The sequence below is a fragment of the Cylas formicarius genome, unplaced genomic scaffold (assembly GCF_029955315.1).
Source record: "Cylas formicarius isolate icCylForm1 unplaced genomic scaffold, icCylForm1.1 PGA_scaffold_4__25_contigs__length_36172078, whole genome shotgun sequence".
NCBI classification, from domain to species: Eukaryota; Metazoa; Arthropoda; class Insecta; order Coleoptera; family Brentidae; genus Cylas; species Cylas formicarius.
Window position 1 is genome coordinate 14,311,609 of NW_026844334.1, and position 17,899 is coordinate 14,329,507.

The following is a 17,899-nucleotide window of genomic DNA, read 5'->3' on the forward strand; positions in this document are numbered from 1 at the left end:
TTGTTCAAATATTCAGGTAGCGAATAGAAATATCTTTAAAAAATCTTTAATTTTATCATTCGCTACCTCAACGAACCAATATTTCAACAAAAGGACTAACCAAAACTAGCTAGAAATAATCAAAACAGAAATCTTATCAAAATCAAGAGCCCAGATACGGTCTTTATTCGTAGCAAGTAGAGAGAAATAAACGCATTATCAGGATAGCGTGCTGTTACTATGTCATTTTCCATCACAAAACACTGAAATCTACAAAATAAGTATTTACTAGAGAAATGTTATGTTTATATTGTATTGAATTAAGCTTGTTGTGATGTAGTTTACTTTGTTGCTGCGGAATTAGTTTAAAACCAGGTAGCAATGAAATTTTATTATCTATAGGGATACCGGTAAAAATTACATCTATTTAACGTCTACGTTTGTTGATTTTGAGATAAAGCCCTCTGCATATATGCATTGTGGATTTACATCTACATAGACCGCATAATTTTGTAAAAATATTTCAAAAATGGCGATAGTAACTTGGTTGATTTTGAGTATGATCTCCTCTAAATTCATGGATTTTCGCGCGGCAATTCTATTACCTGCAAATAACAAAGTGTAAATAGTTTTAATGTCAACCGCAAATCGCTTTTCGTGGTGGATGTAAACTGTGCTTATGACCGGTCGCGATTTTTCATAACATCAATAAAAATAACGTAGCTACATGCAAATGTAGGTTATGTAAATTGCTGTTTTTTCCAATTTTACGCGGACGGTTGGAAGTTCTCTCGGTTTTTACGAGATTTTTATAAATGTCTGAACGGGATTTTCCAGGAGCGAATCATAAAGATAATTAAAATGAACACTGACTCAGTGGTCCATTTTTATGAATGGACAGTGCAGGTGGCTCTATGTGGGTATTTTTTACCGTAAATTAGAAAATGCTATTTCGATCACAATTTTTTTTAAAGACTTATTCAGGTCCAAATAAATGGAAACACTACCCTGGAATACGTATGATCTAAATCTAGGAATTTAGGAATTGCAGTGGTTATTCAGGTGGCCTTAACTCGGCCTTGGTAAAGTCTTGAGTACAGGTTATACATGAACCTCTATTTTTATGGGTTGCAGCTATAAAATTCAGATGATATTTGTTATTGAAATATAATCCAAAACAGTTCAGATAAATTACGAGTGGATAATTTGTACAACATTTTTAAAATATTTAAGATGTGCCTTTTATCTCTAGGAATAACTTTGCACCCACCCAAAAAAACAAATATTCAGGATAACATTTAAATATACAATCTGTTATTTATAACAACAGTTTATATTTTTTATGTCGAACTATTTAATTACAAAAAATTCATTCAAAGTGCAGACACAAGGCTGAAAGAGCAATTCTCGTAAACTATTTTTAAAAGAATTTAAATTATTATACAATATATGAAGTTCCAACAATTTTGTATTTATGGTTAGTTAGTTTGGGTTAGGACGTACTTATTTAACACTTTTAATATGATTATTAAATGAATAATTTTGGTTAGTTTGGTTTGGACTAGTTTAGACAAAGTTGGTGGTAGCGGTTCAGATAAGGTCATTTATATATCCAACACTGCAATAAATTGAAAAATTATTTAGCAGCAATTCAAAATATTCATCAAATTGATGGGAAAATTTCTTCTTCCAATGCAACGACTTTGAATCATCATACATCGGTAGGGACAGTTGAGGTTCTACTGAGATTTATTTTCAATATTTTGTTTTGCTAATTATCCCACTGGCAACCTTGAAACGCTTGGCGGTTTGATAAAAAAAATACGATTCACCGAAATAAATAAGGTAATTTTACTTTGGCTTCTTGACGTGCATATTAAAACAATTTTTGCATCGCGATACTGGTCAATTAAAAATTTATTGATCGAGACGCTGCTCGTGCACCAATTTCATATTTTGGTTTTCAATTTTTATTTATAATTCACATGTTTATGTGCGCAGCGATTCCGAGAGTTTTGTATCGTTAAGTAGTTCTTCGTCGGCCCTCTTTTCGACGACCATCAATTGATCTGACAGCTCTCGCGTGGCTGTAGCCAAAAAATTCGGTTCCATCACGTCGAATTCCTTCCCTAAAATGTAACTGCCTCGAGCGGTTCACATACCCATCGTTATTATACCTGACGTGTCTATTACGTATCCTCCAGCTTCCCTGACAATTAATATACCAGCCGCCACATCCCATGGATAGAGGCCGTCTGCCTGATAAGCGTCTGTTCTTCCATTTGCCACGTAACAAAGTCCCAGCACGGCACATCCCAAAGCGCGTATTCTATAAGGTCAATATAAAATAAATTATTTTTTGCTTATTCTTGGCTAGTAATTTTAGTCTGAACAAAATCTGACTTTCGCTAGATCAGAATTAAAAGTTTTATTTTTTTTTTTTATATTCTGGCTTAAACGTTAAATTTAAAAAATTAGTGGTTGGTAGGTTATACTAGTATTAAAATGATTATTATGCTTATTCCAACATAATGGAACTAGAAACTGATTCTCATTTCTTCAAAAATGTCGTATTTTGGTGAAATGAGTATATAAAAGTTAGCTTACAAGTACCATGAACTCGTATTTTATTTAATGTATGGCTTACCCTGTGATGGCTTTGATTAAATGTTTGGTACGATACATGTACATTTTGAAAAAGTGCTCGTTTCTTCTAGCTAAACTTAGCTCATAGTTAAGCACCGATTTTCGCATTTCTAAAATCCAGGAAGTTCTTGATTCTCCATATTTACCTATTGGTAACTTAGACTACCTTTGCAACAGCTCGTGCGTATCCTGTTTCCGTTCAGGTATGCCCCCTTACCTTTCACAGCGGTGTACAGTTCACCCATATGAGGATTGTAAACCACACCAACCACAATTTCCTTTTGTATCGCAAGTGCCACGGAAATACCTGACATGGGAAAATTACGCACAAAATTAACAGTTCCATCTATCGGATCAATTATCCACGTAGGATGATCAGTTAGCTCCCTAGTCTCTCCGAAACTTTCTTCCTCTCCTATGTATCTAGATACAAGATAGAATGAGATATAGAGCGTCAATATTAAAATTTTCGACAAAATGGTGCTGAAGTTGGCTTCGAGGGATTTTTGAATTTTATTATACATGATGTAAACGATTCGACATCCTTTTTACCGTTTACTGGTCATGCTGTTCAGTTTTCGTTATATATATATATATATATATATATATATATATATATATATATATATATATATATATATATACTCTTTACAAATTCGAGTTATGTTTAATTGCTTTTGAGAAAATGTCCATCACTTTCACCAAGAATATTAGTGATTTTTACTGAAACGTTCTAATGTTTTTAGCTACAAGATATAATTGGTTTATGCTTTGTCGTATGGTTTTAATAAATATTTAATAATATAAAATTAACTAAAAATATTATTTTTGCTTCTAGTAAAACCACCTAGAAAATAAACGGTACCCTGGCCAATCACTGTCTTACCGATGGTTGGGGTAGCGCTCTTTAATCCTTTTTATCAACACCTCTTCAATTTTCCTGTCGTAAATTGTAACCCAATCCCAGACAACTTCGTTTTTGATTTCGACTTCGATATGCTGAGCGTCTTTCAGAATCTTAAATTATCCAGCGCACCACATCGATGAAAAATTCCTGATTCGTATACTCACTTTTCCTGCATCTATTACCAGCGGCAAAATGAATTCGTAATAAATTTGAGCTTCGTGTTGCGTCATGTTCTTCCCATTAGCAACCCAAACGTGTATTTAGGAACGCAAATAAGATAAAATGAGGAATCTTTTGTGTCTGCTCTCATATAAACTAGCTTTGCCTTTGATTTATTTGGGAAATGTTTATACATTTATTGTAACTACGAGGTGGGTTCGATATAAAGCAACAATTTGTCTGGTGATATATTAATTTATTATTTTAATACACTATCATTTTTACGCACTTAAATGGTAAATGGTTTATTTTGTTTAGAATTGTTGAGTAGCTCATTGTCGGCTCTCCTCTCCACTTCCATATATTGGTCTGAAAGTTCTTTAGTAGCCGTGGCCAAAAAATTCGGATCCATTAAATCAAACTCCTTTCCTAGAGATAAAAAATAATAGATAAGTAGAATATATTTTGCTAGTTTAGGATAGTACAAACTTTAAGCAACAGACTTTAAACAATGAAATACAAACTATTTTGGTTTAAAGAGTCAGTTTTTTTGAAAAGAACGTGGAAATGACATTAAAAAATGACAAGTCAGTCAAAATAAACAAATTTATTAATGGCGTACCATTTGGGTCTTACAATATTATCCCCGTTCTCTGATATCAGTTGATCATATGATTCGATTACATGACATTTTTTGTTCATTAATATTCGCTTATACTTTTTTTGTATTTTGATATAGACAAGTGATAAATAAATCGTAAAATGCGGCTTGGAAATGTCAGACATATTAAAGCATCATCACCGAATATAAGAAATCGTAGTCTGGTCGATTTTGTAATAGACTAGGACTATTGGATAACTCAGAATCGGAATTAGAATTAACAGTTCTTTACCGAAAGTGTCAACCACGTGCCCGCCGGCTTCTCTGACTATTAGAACCCCAGCCGCTGCATCCCAAGGGAAAAGTCCATCGGCTTGGTAGGCGTCTGTTCTTCCGTTCGCAACGTAACAAAGCCCTAAGACTCCACAACCCATCGATCTTATTCTGAAATTCGAAGCGACCTGGCAATGAACCCAAAAGAACTACAAAACTAACACCTACCCGGTTATTTCCCGTATTAGATGTTTCGTTCGGTACATATACATCTGAAAGTAGTATTCATTTCTTCTGGCTATGGTTATCTCGTAATTAAAAACCGATCTTCGGATATCTAACAACATAAAAATTCGTGAATAAAATTAACACTATAATGTCTACTATGCCGCATTCTATCTAATGTAACAAAGGTAGGCAATAATAATTAAAAACATATCATATTTTAAAGTTTTCCAGTTACAAAAATGAATTTCAATGATCCTAGAGTTCACAAGTAGACACAAATCTAAATACTCGATGATATGCATGCGTGGTGAGTGCTAAACCTAATTTTGGACAAACCGGACATATTTTATTATTATATAAACATGGGATACTAGGCATTTTTTTTTCGATATGACGGCAGAATACCTTTACAGCCACTGGTTCGAATTCTGTGACCGTTCATGTACGCCCCCTGCCCTTTAAAGGCCGTATACAGTTCGTCCATGAACGGATTGTAAACGATACCCATAACCATATCTTTATTAACAGTCAGTCCCACCGAGATGCAAGAAATGGGCAATCCTCTGACAAAATTGGCCGTCCCGTCGATCGGATCTATAAACCATGTCGGATCATCCGACAATTTTCTCATCTCGCCGGAGCTGTCCGATTCTTCCTCTCCAATGTATCTTTAATAATTTAGTAATTATTAATAAACTTCCACCAACTAACCAGACAATCGATCCGTGCCAATAGTTTCATGAAATTTTATCCTAAATGTTTATTTATTGTTCAGAAAGCCGTGTCCATTTTTGATTTTATTTTGTTTTAATAACGACTTTACACATAATGCACATAAGCACTAGAATTCTTGTATTTTTTAGGAATATTGCCATGTATTATCGAAGATGACTTGTCATATAATTCTGGCAAAACATCAGTTATTTTACTCTCTATGGTACATCATGTTGCAAAAGAATCATTTAAAAGTACTGAATGCTGTAAAGCTGACAGAAATAATTAGATTATTATTAGATATTGTAACGGTCTGGAACTAGAGACGATGACAACTTTTGCTTCAGCTAGGAAAACCTCTGGCTAATAAAATATATGCTAAAACATTATCTTCAGGATGTTTCTGATTTGGTCCAATATTGAAATATTGTCCCGTTGATTTTCTTTATTTAGTTTTCGCTATTCGCGATATTCGGTAAGTTCTTTTTGTAATTATAGTGCCATCTTAACAAGGAGTTTTACAAAAAAGTCTACGTCTTTTGTCGCTTAGAATTCATATCTGTAATGAAAGCGAAGCTTGTCATTTAGAATTCCAATGTTTGCCGTGTCTCATATGTATATCGAATGGCCCGCTATGAATTACACCATAAAATATATCTTATATCACTTACTTGTGTTCCGGAAAATTTTGTTTAATTTTCTTTATTAAAACCTCTTCGATTTTCCTATCGTAAACCGTAACCAAGTCCCACACTTCATCGTTTTTGGTTTCCACGTCGACGTCGTTCGCTTTCAGCAAGACCTGAAATTTTAACACCACCACCCATACGGCCGAAGTTGAAATTTTCAGCGCCCGACCTTCCCTGCTTCCAATATCAAGGGTAAAATGAATTCGTAGTAGCGTTGTATCCTTTGTTCTTCCATTTTCGTCCGGTTCCAGAGTTCCACAAACGTAATGCTCTCACAAAAAAATAACAAGTCGCTATCTTGACGTTCGCATAATGAAGTAGCGGCAGACGCAGTTAATCCTCCTGTTACGAGGTGCGTTCTATATGTAAATTATTTATGAATGGCTTCCTCGCTGTCTGGAAAACATATTCCGTTGAGGTAAGAAACTCAATGTAACTGGCAGTATCGAAATTGTTAGAATTGTCAAATTTCTTACAGTTGGACCATCGGTGTTCTAAATAATATTTGCGGTCGTCTCCATATCTAGAAACTGGCCAGTTCATTTGCTTACCAGCGAATTGTACCTACTCTACACTACTTTTATAATAAACTTGAGGGCATAGAAATCGGCCCATTGTAAACTTTTAACTTCAATTTTATTTTTTTTTAGAAACTACTGATCAGATCAAACAAAATATGCCGTTTGAAAGACAATTTAATATGCTTTAATACGAGGTTAAATTGATTAAAACGTATTTCTCCTTTTTAGGTTTAGCATAGTAAAATAACTGTACGAGTCAAATTAAGTTTTTTTATTGTTAAAAACAAATAGGCTTATTGACAATCACAATGGGTACGATCCCCTCTTGCCCTTACTCAATTAGGCCTAGATCTAATCAAGTTCGCTATTGTTGCTTGTGGAATGTTGGGGTACGAAGTCTAGCTCGAATTCTCCGTTTTCTCTCATCCCATAAATTGGATTGAGGTCGGGACTGTATGCTGGACACTCTATGACTCATAAAAATGAATTCTTCTCCAATGTAGTCGATATATGGTACCATGCGATCTGATAAAATATCTTCGATGTACCTAACCTGTTAAATCTCCTGTCCCTTGATCACGGCCGCCCCTACGGATGAAAACAGGGTCGGTTCGTGCGTCCGTTGAAATTGCACTCCATATAATGCAGGAACCATCTCCATAAGGACCCCGCAGCATTCTGCCAATCGCTCTCCTGGTCTTCGGTACACTTTTTTTCGTCGGTCACTACCAAAAAGGCTCATCTGAGAACAGAACAAACCCCCATTGGTTCAATAACCAAATCAGACGATCCCGTAAAAAGCGTACGCGGTCATTACGAGCGGTTATAATTCGCCTTTTGCCTGTTCCTGGGCGACTGGCAAAGGATCTAGTCTCCTCATACCAAACCCCATACCATATTTTGGCATACTGTTCGAACTGCTGAGTGTGTCATATCCAGTTGTCGAGCAACAGCTCGCAGCAACGCAGTCCATTTTCGATTCAAGCGACAACTTAACGGTTTTTTCGGTGTAATATGCATCAAGGTAACACTATTAGAAGCTCTTCAAATGGTTAAAAAATTAATGTGAAAATTCCACCTGCAAAGGCGATTAATTAAGTCCATAACAAGTTTGTTATTATCACTATAACTACTGCATGAACACGTTTCATTCCTTAAATACACATATAAATGATCATCACTCTTGACAAATTTAAACTAATACTAAAGCAGATTAAATTGTCTTCCAATTAGCATGTTTATTTTTTGGGTCAGATGAATAGTTTTTAGAAAAAAAAATACAATGGGCCGATTTCTATGCACGCAAGTTTATGTACGAACTCCACGTGTGAAATTGCAGGCGATTTTATTATTATTATGATATTTTAGGGAAAATTGTTGTTGTGGGTTTTGTTTTCTTCTGTTATTTTTTGTAATAGTATTGTCTTAAAAACATTGTTTGGGAACCTGCTGTATAAGACGAAGAAGAGGAAAAAACACCAAGTCAACTCTTAATCAACAGTGCATGAACAATGAACAGATGATTAAAAGTATAAGAGATTAATTCATTGGGTCCAGAGGGCTCTCTTAGGGAAGCGATGGAAGACGTGTCGGTATAACTAAAGATCAGAAGGATTGAATGCAGTTAAGTAGAAAAAGAATAGAAGACATTTTACTAACCAGTTATTGATATGATTACAATTAATTGAATTTTTAGTGCTAATAATAATAATAATAAATTGGAAAAGTGTCCAATAATAATTAATCAAAAACTTACTTCAACCAGCTTGGTTGTTGGAAGTGTGTCAATTGCGCCTAATGCTACAAGGCAGAATGAGTGTTGCCCCTGGCTTTTTCTTGGGCTGCGGTTTATTTGCCAACAGTTTAAGGAAATATTTTTAATTTTTTGAAATTCAATAACAGGCATCTTTTCGTAAAAATTGTTAGTACAATAAGTTTAATAATATTGCATCACTCCGTTAGTTGACAGAGCAAACAACAAAATGATTGTTTTTGCTGAGACAAATCTCTTTGTGTATATATATAAATCGCAGATATCTAATACTCGTCTGTGTTTGAAAAAAGACAAAAAAAATAGGTCATGAACGTCGGTCGCAATTTACCAAGTATTTCCTAACACTGTCAACGAAAGTGGAGGCTGAAAAAAATACGAAAACGATGTAGTAGTGTAACTCTTTATGTTACCTATACACATGATTACCGCGAACTTAAAATACAAACACTATAAATAAACTATCAGTGGTCAAAAAAGTGGGAGAGAAGTGGGTTTTCGATTTATATTTTTTATGATTCGCTATTCCCATTGGAAGATTGCTGTTGTCTGTCTCTTTTTTTAAAACATTTTCGTCTATGGTCACCGAAATAAAGTAAGGTTTGTTTCCATCACAATGGCGAATACTCCTTATTGTTTGAAATGGCAACTGAACGTTCCCTATCCGCTCGGTTTTCGATTTCAATAAACTTGTCGCTAAGCGCTTTCGAAGCCGTAGCCAGGAAGTTTGGTTCCATCACATCGAATTCGGATTTGCCTGGAAATGCAGTTTATTTTGTCACGTCTTTGAACTTATACGAACACCTGTAACCTGTAGTATCTACCACATGACCTCCGGCTTCTTTGACAATTAAGGTACCAGCTGCTGCGTCCCATGGGTAGAGTCCATCGCATTGATATGCGTCAACACGTCCACATGCTACGTAACACAGTCCCAGAACAGGACAGCCGTAGGAGCGAATGCTAAATGAACAGAGATATGTTTATGTCAACGCTGCAATGGTACTTTTGGTGATTACTATGAGACTCACCCAAGGATCTCTGTTATTAAATGTTTAAGCCTAAACATATACACGTTGTACAGGTGGGTACTTGTCCTGGCCAGGGAAATCTCATAGTTAAAAATACACCTTTTTATATCTGAAATATAAATATATAATTCCATAATAATTAAAATGTTATTTTTGCACTTGAAAAATGTTTTAGGTTTCAACCTATTAACGAAATTAGAACAAAAAAAACTAAATTTTCATAATAGCGTTGTTGTATTCGTTTGTTGGTTAATTGACTGAAATAGCACATGGAAAGTAGCCTAACCTTTGTTAGTAACGATAATCTAGTTGAAAATATTTGAGATACCAGGTAGTTAATGTGTATACAACTTTCTAGGCATCCGGTATTGGCGCTCTCACGACTGCCAAAAATATCCGAACAAAATATTTTATTATAATTTGATCGTAATCAATTCAATTTAAAAACTCTAAGAATATACTTGGTTAATTTAACTTGCTTAATAGTTTTTTTTTTGGAACTAAGCCTATTATTAAGTTAATATAACAAAACTAATTTGTTATGAGAAATCGATTTATAATAAGTAATCAAAAATTTTAATAACATTAATATAATAGCCATTATAAATGCTAGCCCTAGATTTGGGTAAAATTAAGAAATATATAATATATAAGGACCAATAACTGAATCTGATTCATATCCTACTGCCAAAGTACATCCTGATCACAATATTGTTGTATTGTTGAAATGTTGTGGGCAAATAGCCAAGAGTGAGCGTGGTCCGCTTATATGTTAAAAAGCAGCCTTGAAAAATGTTGATAAAACAGCGAAACTTTTACTTCCAGGAAGAAATCAATTCTATTGGTCCAGAATAATAGGGAGAAAGTCACGATTATAACCCAAAAATTTGTATGCCTTTATGATATATTATATATCGGTATTGGTATATTATCACTGTCGATTTTAAAGATGATCTGAAGGAGATTGAGATTAGAAATGATAAGCTTAATTAAAACGGATCCTTTGTAGGTTTCTAATAGAAAATTTATTAAGTTGTTTAGACTAATAAAACCTCTTGAAAAATGTAAAATGCCATTTGAGATACTAGGAGTTTACAGCATTCCATGCGTATGCTGCAAAGAATAAATTGGAAAGACCGGACGAAAACATCAGCTAGGCTGAAAGAATATAAAAGAGTCTTAAGACTGCGTTAAATAAACTCATCAGCAGTTGTCGACCACAATCATGAAATCGGACATCAAATTTTATTGAATAAAACTAAAATTCTTGCGTGTAATCAATTCTTTTAAGAAATATCCGACAATCTATAGGAATCTATAAGCAACCAAACAATTTTAACCGCGACTCAGGTCTACCATTCATGAATATGGGAGGAATCCGGAAGTTTTGTAAATAGTAGAATTGAATTATTATTTTTACCGCAAGAATAGGTTTTTATGTTTGTTTAAAACTTTTCAAAACTATTTTTTAAAAGTCGAAGTTCCGCAAATATCACAAATTGCAGTAACATTAGCCGTAGAAGAAATAAATAAAAAAAGTCAGTTGACTATCAAAGTCACAATATATTATGGAGAGTGGGATAAAGCTACCGACGTTTGTTGGTGAAAATGTTGAGAAATTTAGCAATATAGAATAAGAATATGAGTTCTTGGTTTTCAGAGAAATGTTTGTGCAATAGAATGAGTAAAAAGAAGTAAAATTTTCCCCTATTCCAAGAATAGCTGCAATGATCCTACTTACCTGTAAGTCCACTAGTGCAGATCTTTTTGCCATTTAGGTAAGCGCCTCTTCCCTTTGTAGCGGTAAATAGTTCGTTCATGAAAGGGTTGTAAGCTATCCCCAATATTTGTTCTTTGCCGATAGTCAGTCCTACAGAAATACAAGTTATGGGCATTCCTTTTGCAAAATTTGCAGTCGCATCTATAGGATCTATTATCCAAGTGGGCGCATCTGTCAGTTTAGCTATCTCGTCTTTCTGGGAACACTCTTCCTCGCTGATGATCCTGTTGAGACGAAGCACTTTGTTTGCTTCAGTTGGTCGAATAGGTCTTGACTTACTTGTGCGTGGGGTACAGCTCTTTGATGCCTTTCATGAGAACATCCTCGATTTTCTGGTCGTATACGGTCACCACTTCCCAGATGGCTTTTTTACTGTCCATTTCGATACTTTCGTCTTGCGTTTCCAGTAGGATCTAAAATTGTAAATTAGAGGCCGAGACTAGCTTAGAACGCTCGATCTTACTTTTCCGGATTCTAAAACTAACGGTAACACCGAGTCCATTAACTCTATAATTTCTTGATCGCTCATTGCGCGTGTATATCAAGAAAAAAATACAACTAACCCAAACTCTTCTAATGACTGTAATTTTATTATTTATTCCGACGAGTCTATGGCGTCGTGTGGCCTTGGTATTTTGAGATATGTTTTTTACATCTTTGTGTAATTTATATCGAAGCGTATCATATAGCATAGGCGTAGTCAAACCCAATGTATTTTTTCAGCTATTATTAATGCAACACGTAGTATAAAATAAATTTTGTTTAAACAATATTTTGCAAGGCAAATTTTCAATAGGAGATCGTCATTTTATGTAAGTAAAACACTATTAACATGTATGAGTGCGCATAAGTGGTTTAAATGGTTTTGTTTTGAAAACCGTCAATCCATAATCTGGTCTGCAACAAACGTTCCAGTTATGGATTAAATTCGAGATTTGATTTCGCCGCTTTGAGCATCTCGTCGTCGGCTTTTCTTTCCAATTCCATGAATTTGTCCTGCAACTCTCTGCTTGCAGTCGCCAAATAGTTGGGGTCCATCAAATCGAATTCTTTGCCTAAAATTTAACAACTTTGTCTTATGCTGACATAAACAACGCGTAACAACGAGGATCGAAAAAATAGTATATTATGCAACAAGTGCGGTAAACGTCATTTGACTCACGAGTTTATTTGACACGAGAGGAGCGAGTTTTCAATAAACGAGAGAGTTAAATGTTTACCGAACGTGTTGCATACTATACTTTTTCCACGATCGTTAGTTTTAGGTTACATTTTCGCAAAACAACACGAATACATTCACTGACATCACCGTCAGAATTGACAAACGTCAAAATTCAAAGCGTGGGAAATATTTCCGACAACATCCGATTGCTGCCCAATTCGTGCGGTAAAATCCCGGAAATATCCGAAGTGGCTCGGATTCATGGGAAACGAAACTGACATGTCAGTAATGCATGTAATTTAAATGATATTTTGAGCATGCTATGAGAAATTAGGAAAATGTTTATACCTGAAGAGTCTATAACATATCCTCCCGCCTCTCGTACAATTAGAGTTCCCGCAGCAGCATCCCACGGATACAAACCGTCACATTGATAAGCATCAATCCTTCCACAAGCCAAATAGCATTGTCCTAGCACAGAACAGCCGTAGGATCTCGTGCTGTAAAAAAAAAAGTAAACAGTGTATCTTGCTTGAAACGAAATCGAAATTTCTTCATTGCATGTTTGATTAGTGCATTCCTCCACTAAGTTGATAATTAAAAGCGGAAAAAGTCCTTTATTAGTATTATCTTTTTTGTCATCATGGTAGGTTTCAGGTCTAAAGAGATAAAGTTTTTCAAAATTCGAGCTACAATTTTCTGAGGTAGATAGCGCTCCAAAGGATTTAAAACTTCGAGTTCGAGTTTCTAAACTATTATCTAGATGGGATATTATACCTACCCCATTACTTCCTTTACCAAATGTTTCAGTCGGTACATGTACATTTTGTAAAGTTTATCACTAGTCCTGGCCAGAGAAATTTCGTAATTGAAGACACATCTTTTGATATCTAAAAAATAAAACTGTAATTATATTTGTGTAATTCTGATTATATGTAATTTAGCTTTTGACAACAAATTGGCTTTTTTGTGAGTGAGTTGGCAACAGTTTTACATTTCATTACACTATATTGAATACTCCGAAAATAAAAAATATTTTTTTCAATTATCCTATTGCAAGTAATTCAATTCATTTATGTAAGCAATACCTCGTTGTTTACTTCTTTAAATATATATAGTATAGTAATATTATATAATACATTTTTGAACAAAGTTTATTTTTCTGTTACGGAAGTAGTGGCAATTGAAAATTTCCGAGCTGTTGTGAAAAGAAAGTTATACATTGATAAATAAAATATACAACTAGCGTCTAGAAAAACCTTTTATATTTTTATTCTCAGAGTTCGTAAAGCTTTATTATTAGTATAAATACATTTGTGACTAATTTGTATAAAGTATTTTTTAAAGGGTTGAGATATTTTAAATTAAAGAAAATTTAAGATATAAAAAGGTTTCTATGAATGTGTACCGGAATTTTCACAATAGAAAACACAGTCAATTTATATCGCAATTGTTCATTATATTTATATTGAGGCTCTGTGTGGAGCAAGAACTCTCCTGTTTTGTTAGAGCCATGAAATTCAATTAATCAGGAACAAGTACCCGTTTCTCCGCTTGTGAATATCCTTTGTCCGTTTAAGTAAGCTCCCTTTCCCTTAATGGCTGTGAAAAGCTCGTCCATGTAGGGGTTGTACGCGATGCCCATCACTTGTTCCTTGTTGATGGTCAGACCCACCGAGATGCAGCTGATGGGCATTCTTTTGAAAAAGTTCGCTGTCCCATCGATGGGGTCGATTATCCACGTCGGGCAGTCCGTTAGTTTAGATATTTCTTTTTTCTTCGACGATTCTTCTTCGCCAATAAATCTAAGCGTTTCAAAATTATGAATTACCGAGTGGGTCACAGGTTTTATTTGTTTTAGTGAAAGGTTTCTCAACTCTTATCATAAATTTTAAAATTTAGGATTTCTGTTTGTCTACATTTTGAAATTCTTCGGGATAACAAACGTTCGCATCAAGAAATTCTAAATTGTACTTATTCGATGAACCGTAGCAGTAGAAATTTACTTATAGCTATTTAATATGTCGGGTCACTGGTTTATAAACATATATATTGGAGGACATGTAATTTGCCTTATGTGAATGTACCGTGGTTTTATCTGCTTTAATCTTGAAATTAGTACGACTATATGGCAGATTTCTAATAAAACACATAAATTAGAATGTTATTCTTTACATTCGCAAAAAGCCTGTTTGGCTAAAAAAACTGCAACTGACCTCTATTACCATGTCCTTCAATATATACGCTTTTGAACCAGTCACTCTGTATCCTTCAATATTAAGGACCTTACTTGTGTGTCGGGTACTTGTTCTTCAAGTTTCTGATAAGCACGTTTTCAATTTTTCTATCGTAAATGGTGACTACATCCCAAACTCCCACCTTTTTGCTTTCCACGTTGATATCTTCTTTGATTTCCAAGAGGGCCTGCAATAAGGGCACGGAATAATAAATCGAATTTGATCTATTTTATTGTTAATATAGTCTTGGATACAGTTGTAATTTGAAATCAATTCCATCTGATCGAATCTACACCATTTTAAATTTTTCTATCACAATATCATTTCAAAAAATAGCCAAATAAAACTTGTTATAAATTTAACCAAAAAATATTTTTAGTAAAAGTGCTTCTGAAAAATCATTAAAATAATATACTGCAATCGCAAAAGCACGATTTCTGTAAGAAAATATCAAATGTAAAAGATATTGTGAAAATTATCATGCAAAAATTCCGTTTCATAGTGTTTTATATCCGTTCTATAAGATGAGAAGAATACCACATTATTTAGGCATTTATTAAAGTCGTTTTTCCAAAAGTCCGGTAACTGTTACGTTCTAAAATACCTTTCTTAATACAATGTGGGGTATTGCTTCCTTTCATGGGTTAAAAATAAAATCCTTGTAGAAATTTTGTGTGTAAGTCAATATCAAGGTCACTTTTAAACCAGCTCCCAACTAATTGGTGGCCGTTAAGAATGCATTAGTCAGGGAATGGTAAGGAGATACGCTATGAAATTGTTTGCGAACTTGTTTATTCGATTGTTTTCCTGAAAAATAGGAAGCATATTAAGGACATTCCAAGGATTGCGAAATCTGAGCAAAACCTAAAATATGCTAGCCTCGAGCTTTATAGAAATGAGGAAAGAATGAGGCAAGTGGATGGGGGTTTTTACTACAAAACCGTTTATGCAGAGATAAATAGGTATAGTATTATGTATAATGAAGGTAAATTTATTTACTCACCTTGCCTGATTCTAAAACAAGCGGCAAGACGTAATCCATGTAAGCGTCAACTTTTTCCTCACACATATTGTTTAAATAACGATGGTACAATAGATTTTCTGATTGTTTTTTTATTCTCTCTTCACAGTGGTCCGATAAGTTATGGGAAATTTTCTATTCTTCGCGCGGTAACAACGCGGATACATTTAAATACTTTTACTGTCCTCCACTACCGTTTTGAATCCTTGAATTAGACATTTTTTTGTATACAGTGATTCAAAAAATGAAGTCATTTAAAATGGATATAATGTCCAATTTATTTTACCATTTTGTTAATTTTGTTTGCGCACATTAATGTGCAAACCGGTAAGTATAAATGTTGGAAAACTTTGGTATGTATATAACAATTTAGTAACGAAACTTGTGCTATAGTATTGGTTAGCTTTTTAGTGCACCGTATAGCATTGCACTGCTAAGCTTGGGACAACAATAGTACCCCGCTATCATTATATTAAATTTGTTTTCCGCAAAAAAAAATTGTTATTGTTTTTGCAGCTTTAATGAAGCTTCTTGCAGAAATACATAAGCATTAAAATACAAAACATAAAAAACAAATCATACATAAATTTTTTAGATAGAAACTCGTACATCATATTCTACAACTTGCATAATTTTAGGTACAGTGGTTAATGTTCACATTTGTTTCAATATTCAATGACAATTAGTGCACCAAGTTTGATAAACAACATTTCAATAATCGACTAACTGTAGAAGTTTATCAACGTGCGGCATACTAAACTTTTCTACGACCATTAGCTTTTGAGTACATTCATCTGCTGTTGAACTGAGGTGGCTTTTATTTGATGAAAATCCATTTATCAAAATAAATAAGAACTAAAAGTTCAGATTTTCACGAAATTATATATTATGACATGACAATTGTTTCGACAACACCGTGTCTTTATCAATGTTCAACGGGTTTGCCTGGTTTCAGATGAGTTCGATAGATGTTACCAATAGTATTTTGTCGTTTGACAGTTGTAAGGATCACGTCGCACCTCATTTAGTGATGTACCCAAAAACTAGTGGTCGTGTAAAAAGTATATCATGCAACACGTTTAAACACTTGTTCAGCTAAACGAGTTATCAAACTCCCAACTAAAGTAGCGTTTATCGAGCTGGTTGCATAATGCACTATTAAAAGCTTCCTCCTTGACTAATATTTTTTACTCTTCTGCCTGAAACATTATCCTTTCCGACGTCAGTTATTAGAAAATGATTATGGAATGGAATTTTATTTTTTTTAATAAATTCAATTAAAAATTAACTTTTGGTTGGTTTGCAATCGCTCTTCACAAAAGGACGTGTAAAATGATTTCTGCAAATGGATGAAAATCGGGGCCATTTCTTTTTTCATGTTTCATGGTCGATGGATCTCAACTAAAGACAACAATTCGGTAACACCACGGAACATTTACAGCAGCAGCTATATATTTCAAAAAACTTTGGACTCGCCTTGTATCAGGCCTGTTTTTTCCCCGTAATAAATCGCCGCTCCTGTTGAACAATAATTGCATTCCGTATCATTGTTGAGGTGAGACAATTGCATTAATAATTAAAAATTAATGTACCCACACACGGGATGATGTAATGTACATCGAATATTGCGGCAGGTGTTTGATTTCGGATAACGTTGACAGTTTGACGGGGCATAAATTTCAGATTGATAAATATTAGTACAGTGGCCCGTAATATTTTTAATCCGCCCCATAAGGTCAACGATCGCAGCCGTGCCAAGAATGTTTAAAGGAACTTACTTATATATATATATATATATATATATATATATATATATATATATATATATATATATATATATATATATATATATATATATATATATATATATATATATATATATATATATATATATATATATATATATATATTTATATCTTTATATAAAATAATAAAGTTTGATAGACGCCACGTTAGTCACGAATTTGATTCCCTGATCAAAATACCATGACCAGAATATAGAGAACACGTTTGATCGATCCCAAACCCCTGGTTCTAAGAGAAACGTTCGAAATGGTTCTAGCATGCTAAGAGTGAGACAAACAAGACAGATGTCAAAGTGGACAGCAATTTGTTTATCCAAATTCCATGTTTCCATAATGGCTACCAATGTTCTGAAAGGACCTTGTAGAAGAAGATAC

At 34.1% G+C, this 17,899-nt stretch overlaps 5 protein-coding genes across 5 annotated transcripts in view; 1 reads left to right on the forward strand and 4 right to left on the reverse strand.

The window, feature by feature from the left end:
* The window catches only part of LOC132701605 (ATP-dependent helicase brm-like), a 41,434-nt gene that overhangs the window by 8,745 nt on the left and 14,790 nt on the right, over positions 1 to 17,899 (forward strand). The window lies entirely within an intron of this gene.
* Positions 1,415 to 3,847, reverse strand: LOC132701616 (inositol monophosphatase 1-like). The gene is made up of 6 exons (XM_060669704.1): positions 3,697 to 3,847; positions 3,512 to 3,642; positions 2,792 to 3,048; positions 2,627 to 2,735; positions 2,157 to 2,308; positions 1,415 to 2,108 (listed from the first exon to the last, which is right to left on the reverse strand). Exons 1-6 carry the CDS (start codon positions 3,760 to 3,762, stop codon positions 1,969 to 1,971), a joined length of 855 nt encoding a protein of 284 aa, XP_060525687.1. The 5' UTR covers positions 3,763 to 3,847; the 3' UTR covers positions 1,415 to 1,968.
* On the reverse strand, positions 3,936 to 6,515 carry LOC132701614 (inositol monophosphatase 1-like). Its single transcript, XM_060669703.1, has 6 exons — positions 6,366 to 6,515; positions 6,179 to 6,309; positions 5,199 to 5,461; positions 4,794 to 4,902; positions 4,585 to 4,736; positions 3,936 to 4,120 (listed from the first exon to the last, which is right to left on the reverse strand). The coding sequence occupies exons 1-6, from the start codon at positions 6,429 to 6,431 to the stop codon at positions 3,981 to 3,983; spliced, it is 861 nt and encodes a 286-aa protein (XP_060525686.1). The 5' UTR covers positions 6,432 to 6,515; the 3' UTR covers positions 3,936 to 3,980.
* Positions 8,761 to 11,904, reverse strand: LOC132701610 (uncharacterized). Its single transcript, XM_060669699.1, has 6 exons — positions 11,763 to 11,904; positions 11,579 to 11,712; positions 11,261 to 11,523; positions 9,520 to 9,628; positions 9,300 to 9,451; positions 8,761 to 9,245 (listed from the first exon to the last, which is right to left on the reverse strand). Exons 1-6 carry the CDS (start codon positions 11,826 to 11,828, stop codon positions 9,100 to 9,102), a joined length of 870 nt encoding a protein of 289 aa, XP_060525682.1. The 5' UTR covers positions 11,829 to 11,904; the 3' UTR covers positions 8,761 to 9,099.
* LOC132701611 (uncharacterized) lies at positions 12,012 to 15,873 on the reverse strand. Its single transcript, XM_060669700.1, has 6 exons — positions 15,702 to 15,873; positions 14,752 to 14,885; positions 14,004 to 14,266; positions 13,243 to 13,351; positions 12,810 to 12,961; positions 12,012 to 12,354 (listed from the first exon to the last, which is right to left on the reverse strand). The coding sequence occupies exons 1-6, from the start codon at positions 15,765 to 15,767 to the stop codon at positions 12,215 to 12,217; spliced, it is 864 nt and encodes a 287-aa protein (XP_060525683.1). The 5' UTR covers positions 15,768 to 15,873; the 3' UTR covers positions 12,012 to 12,214.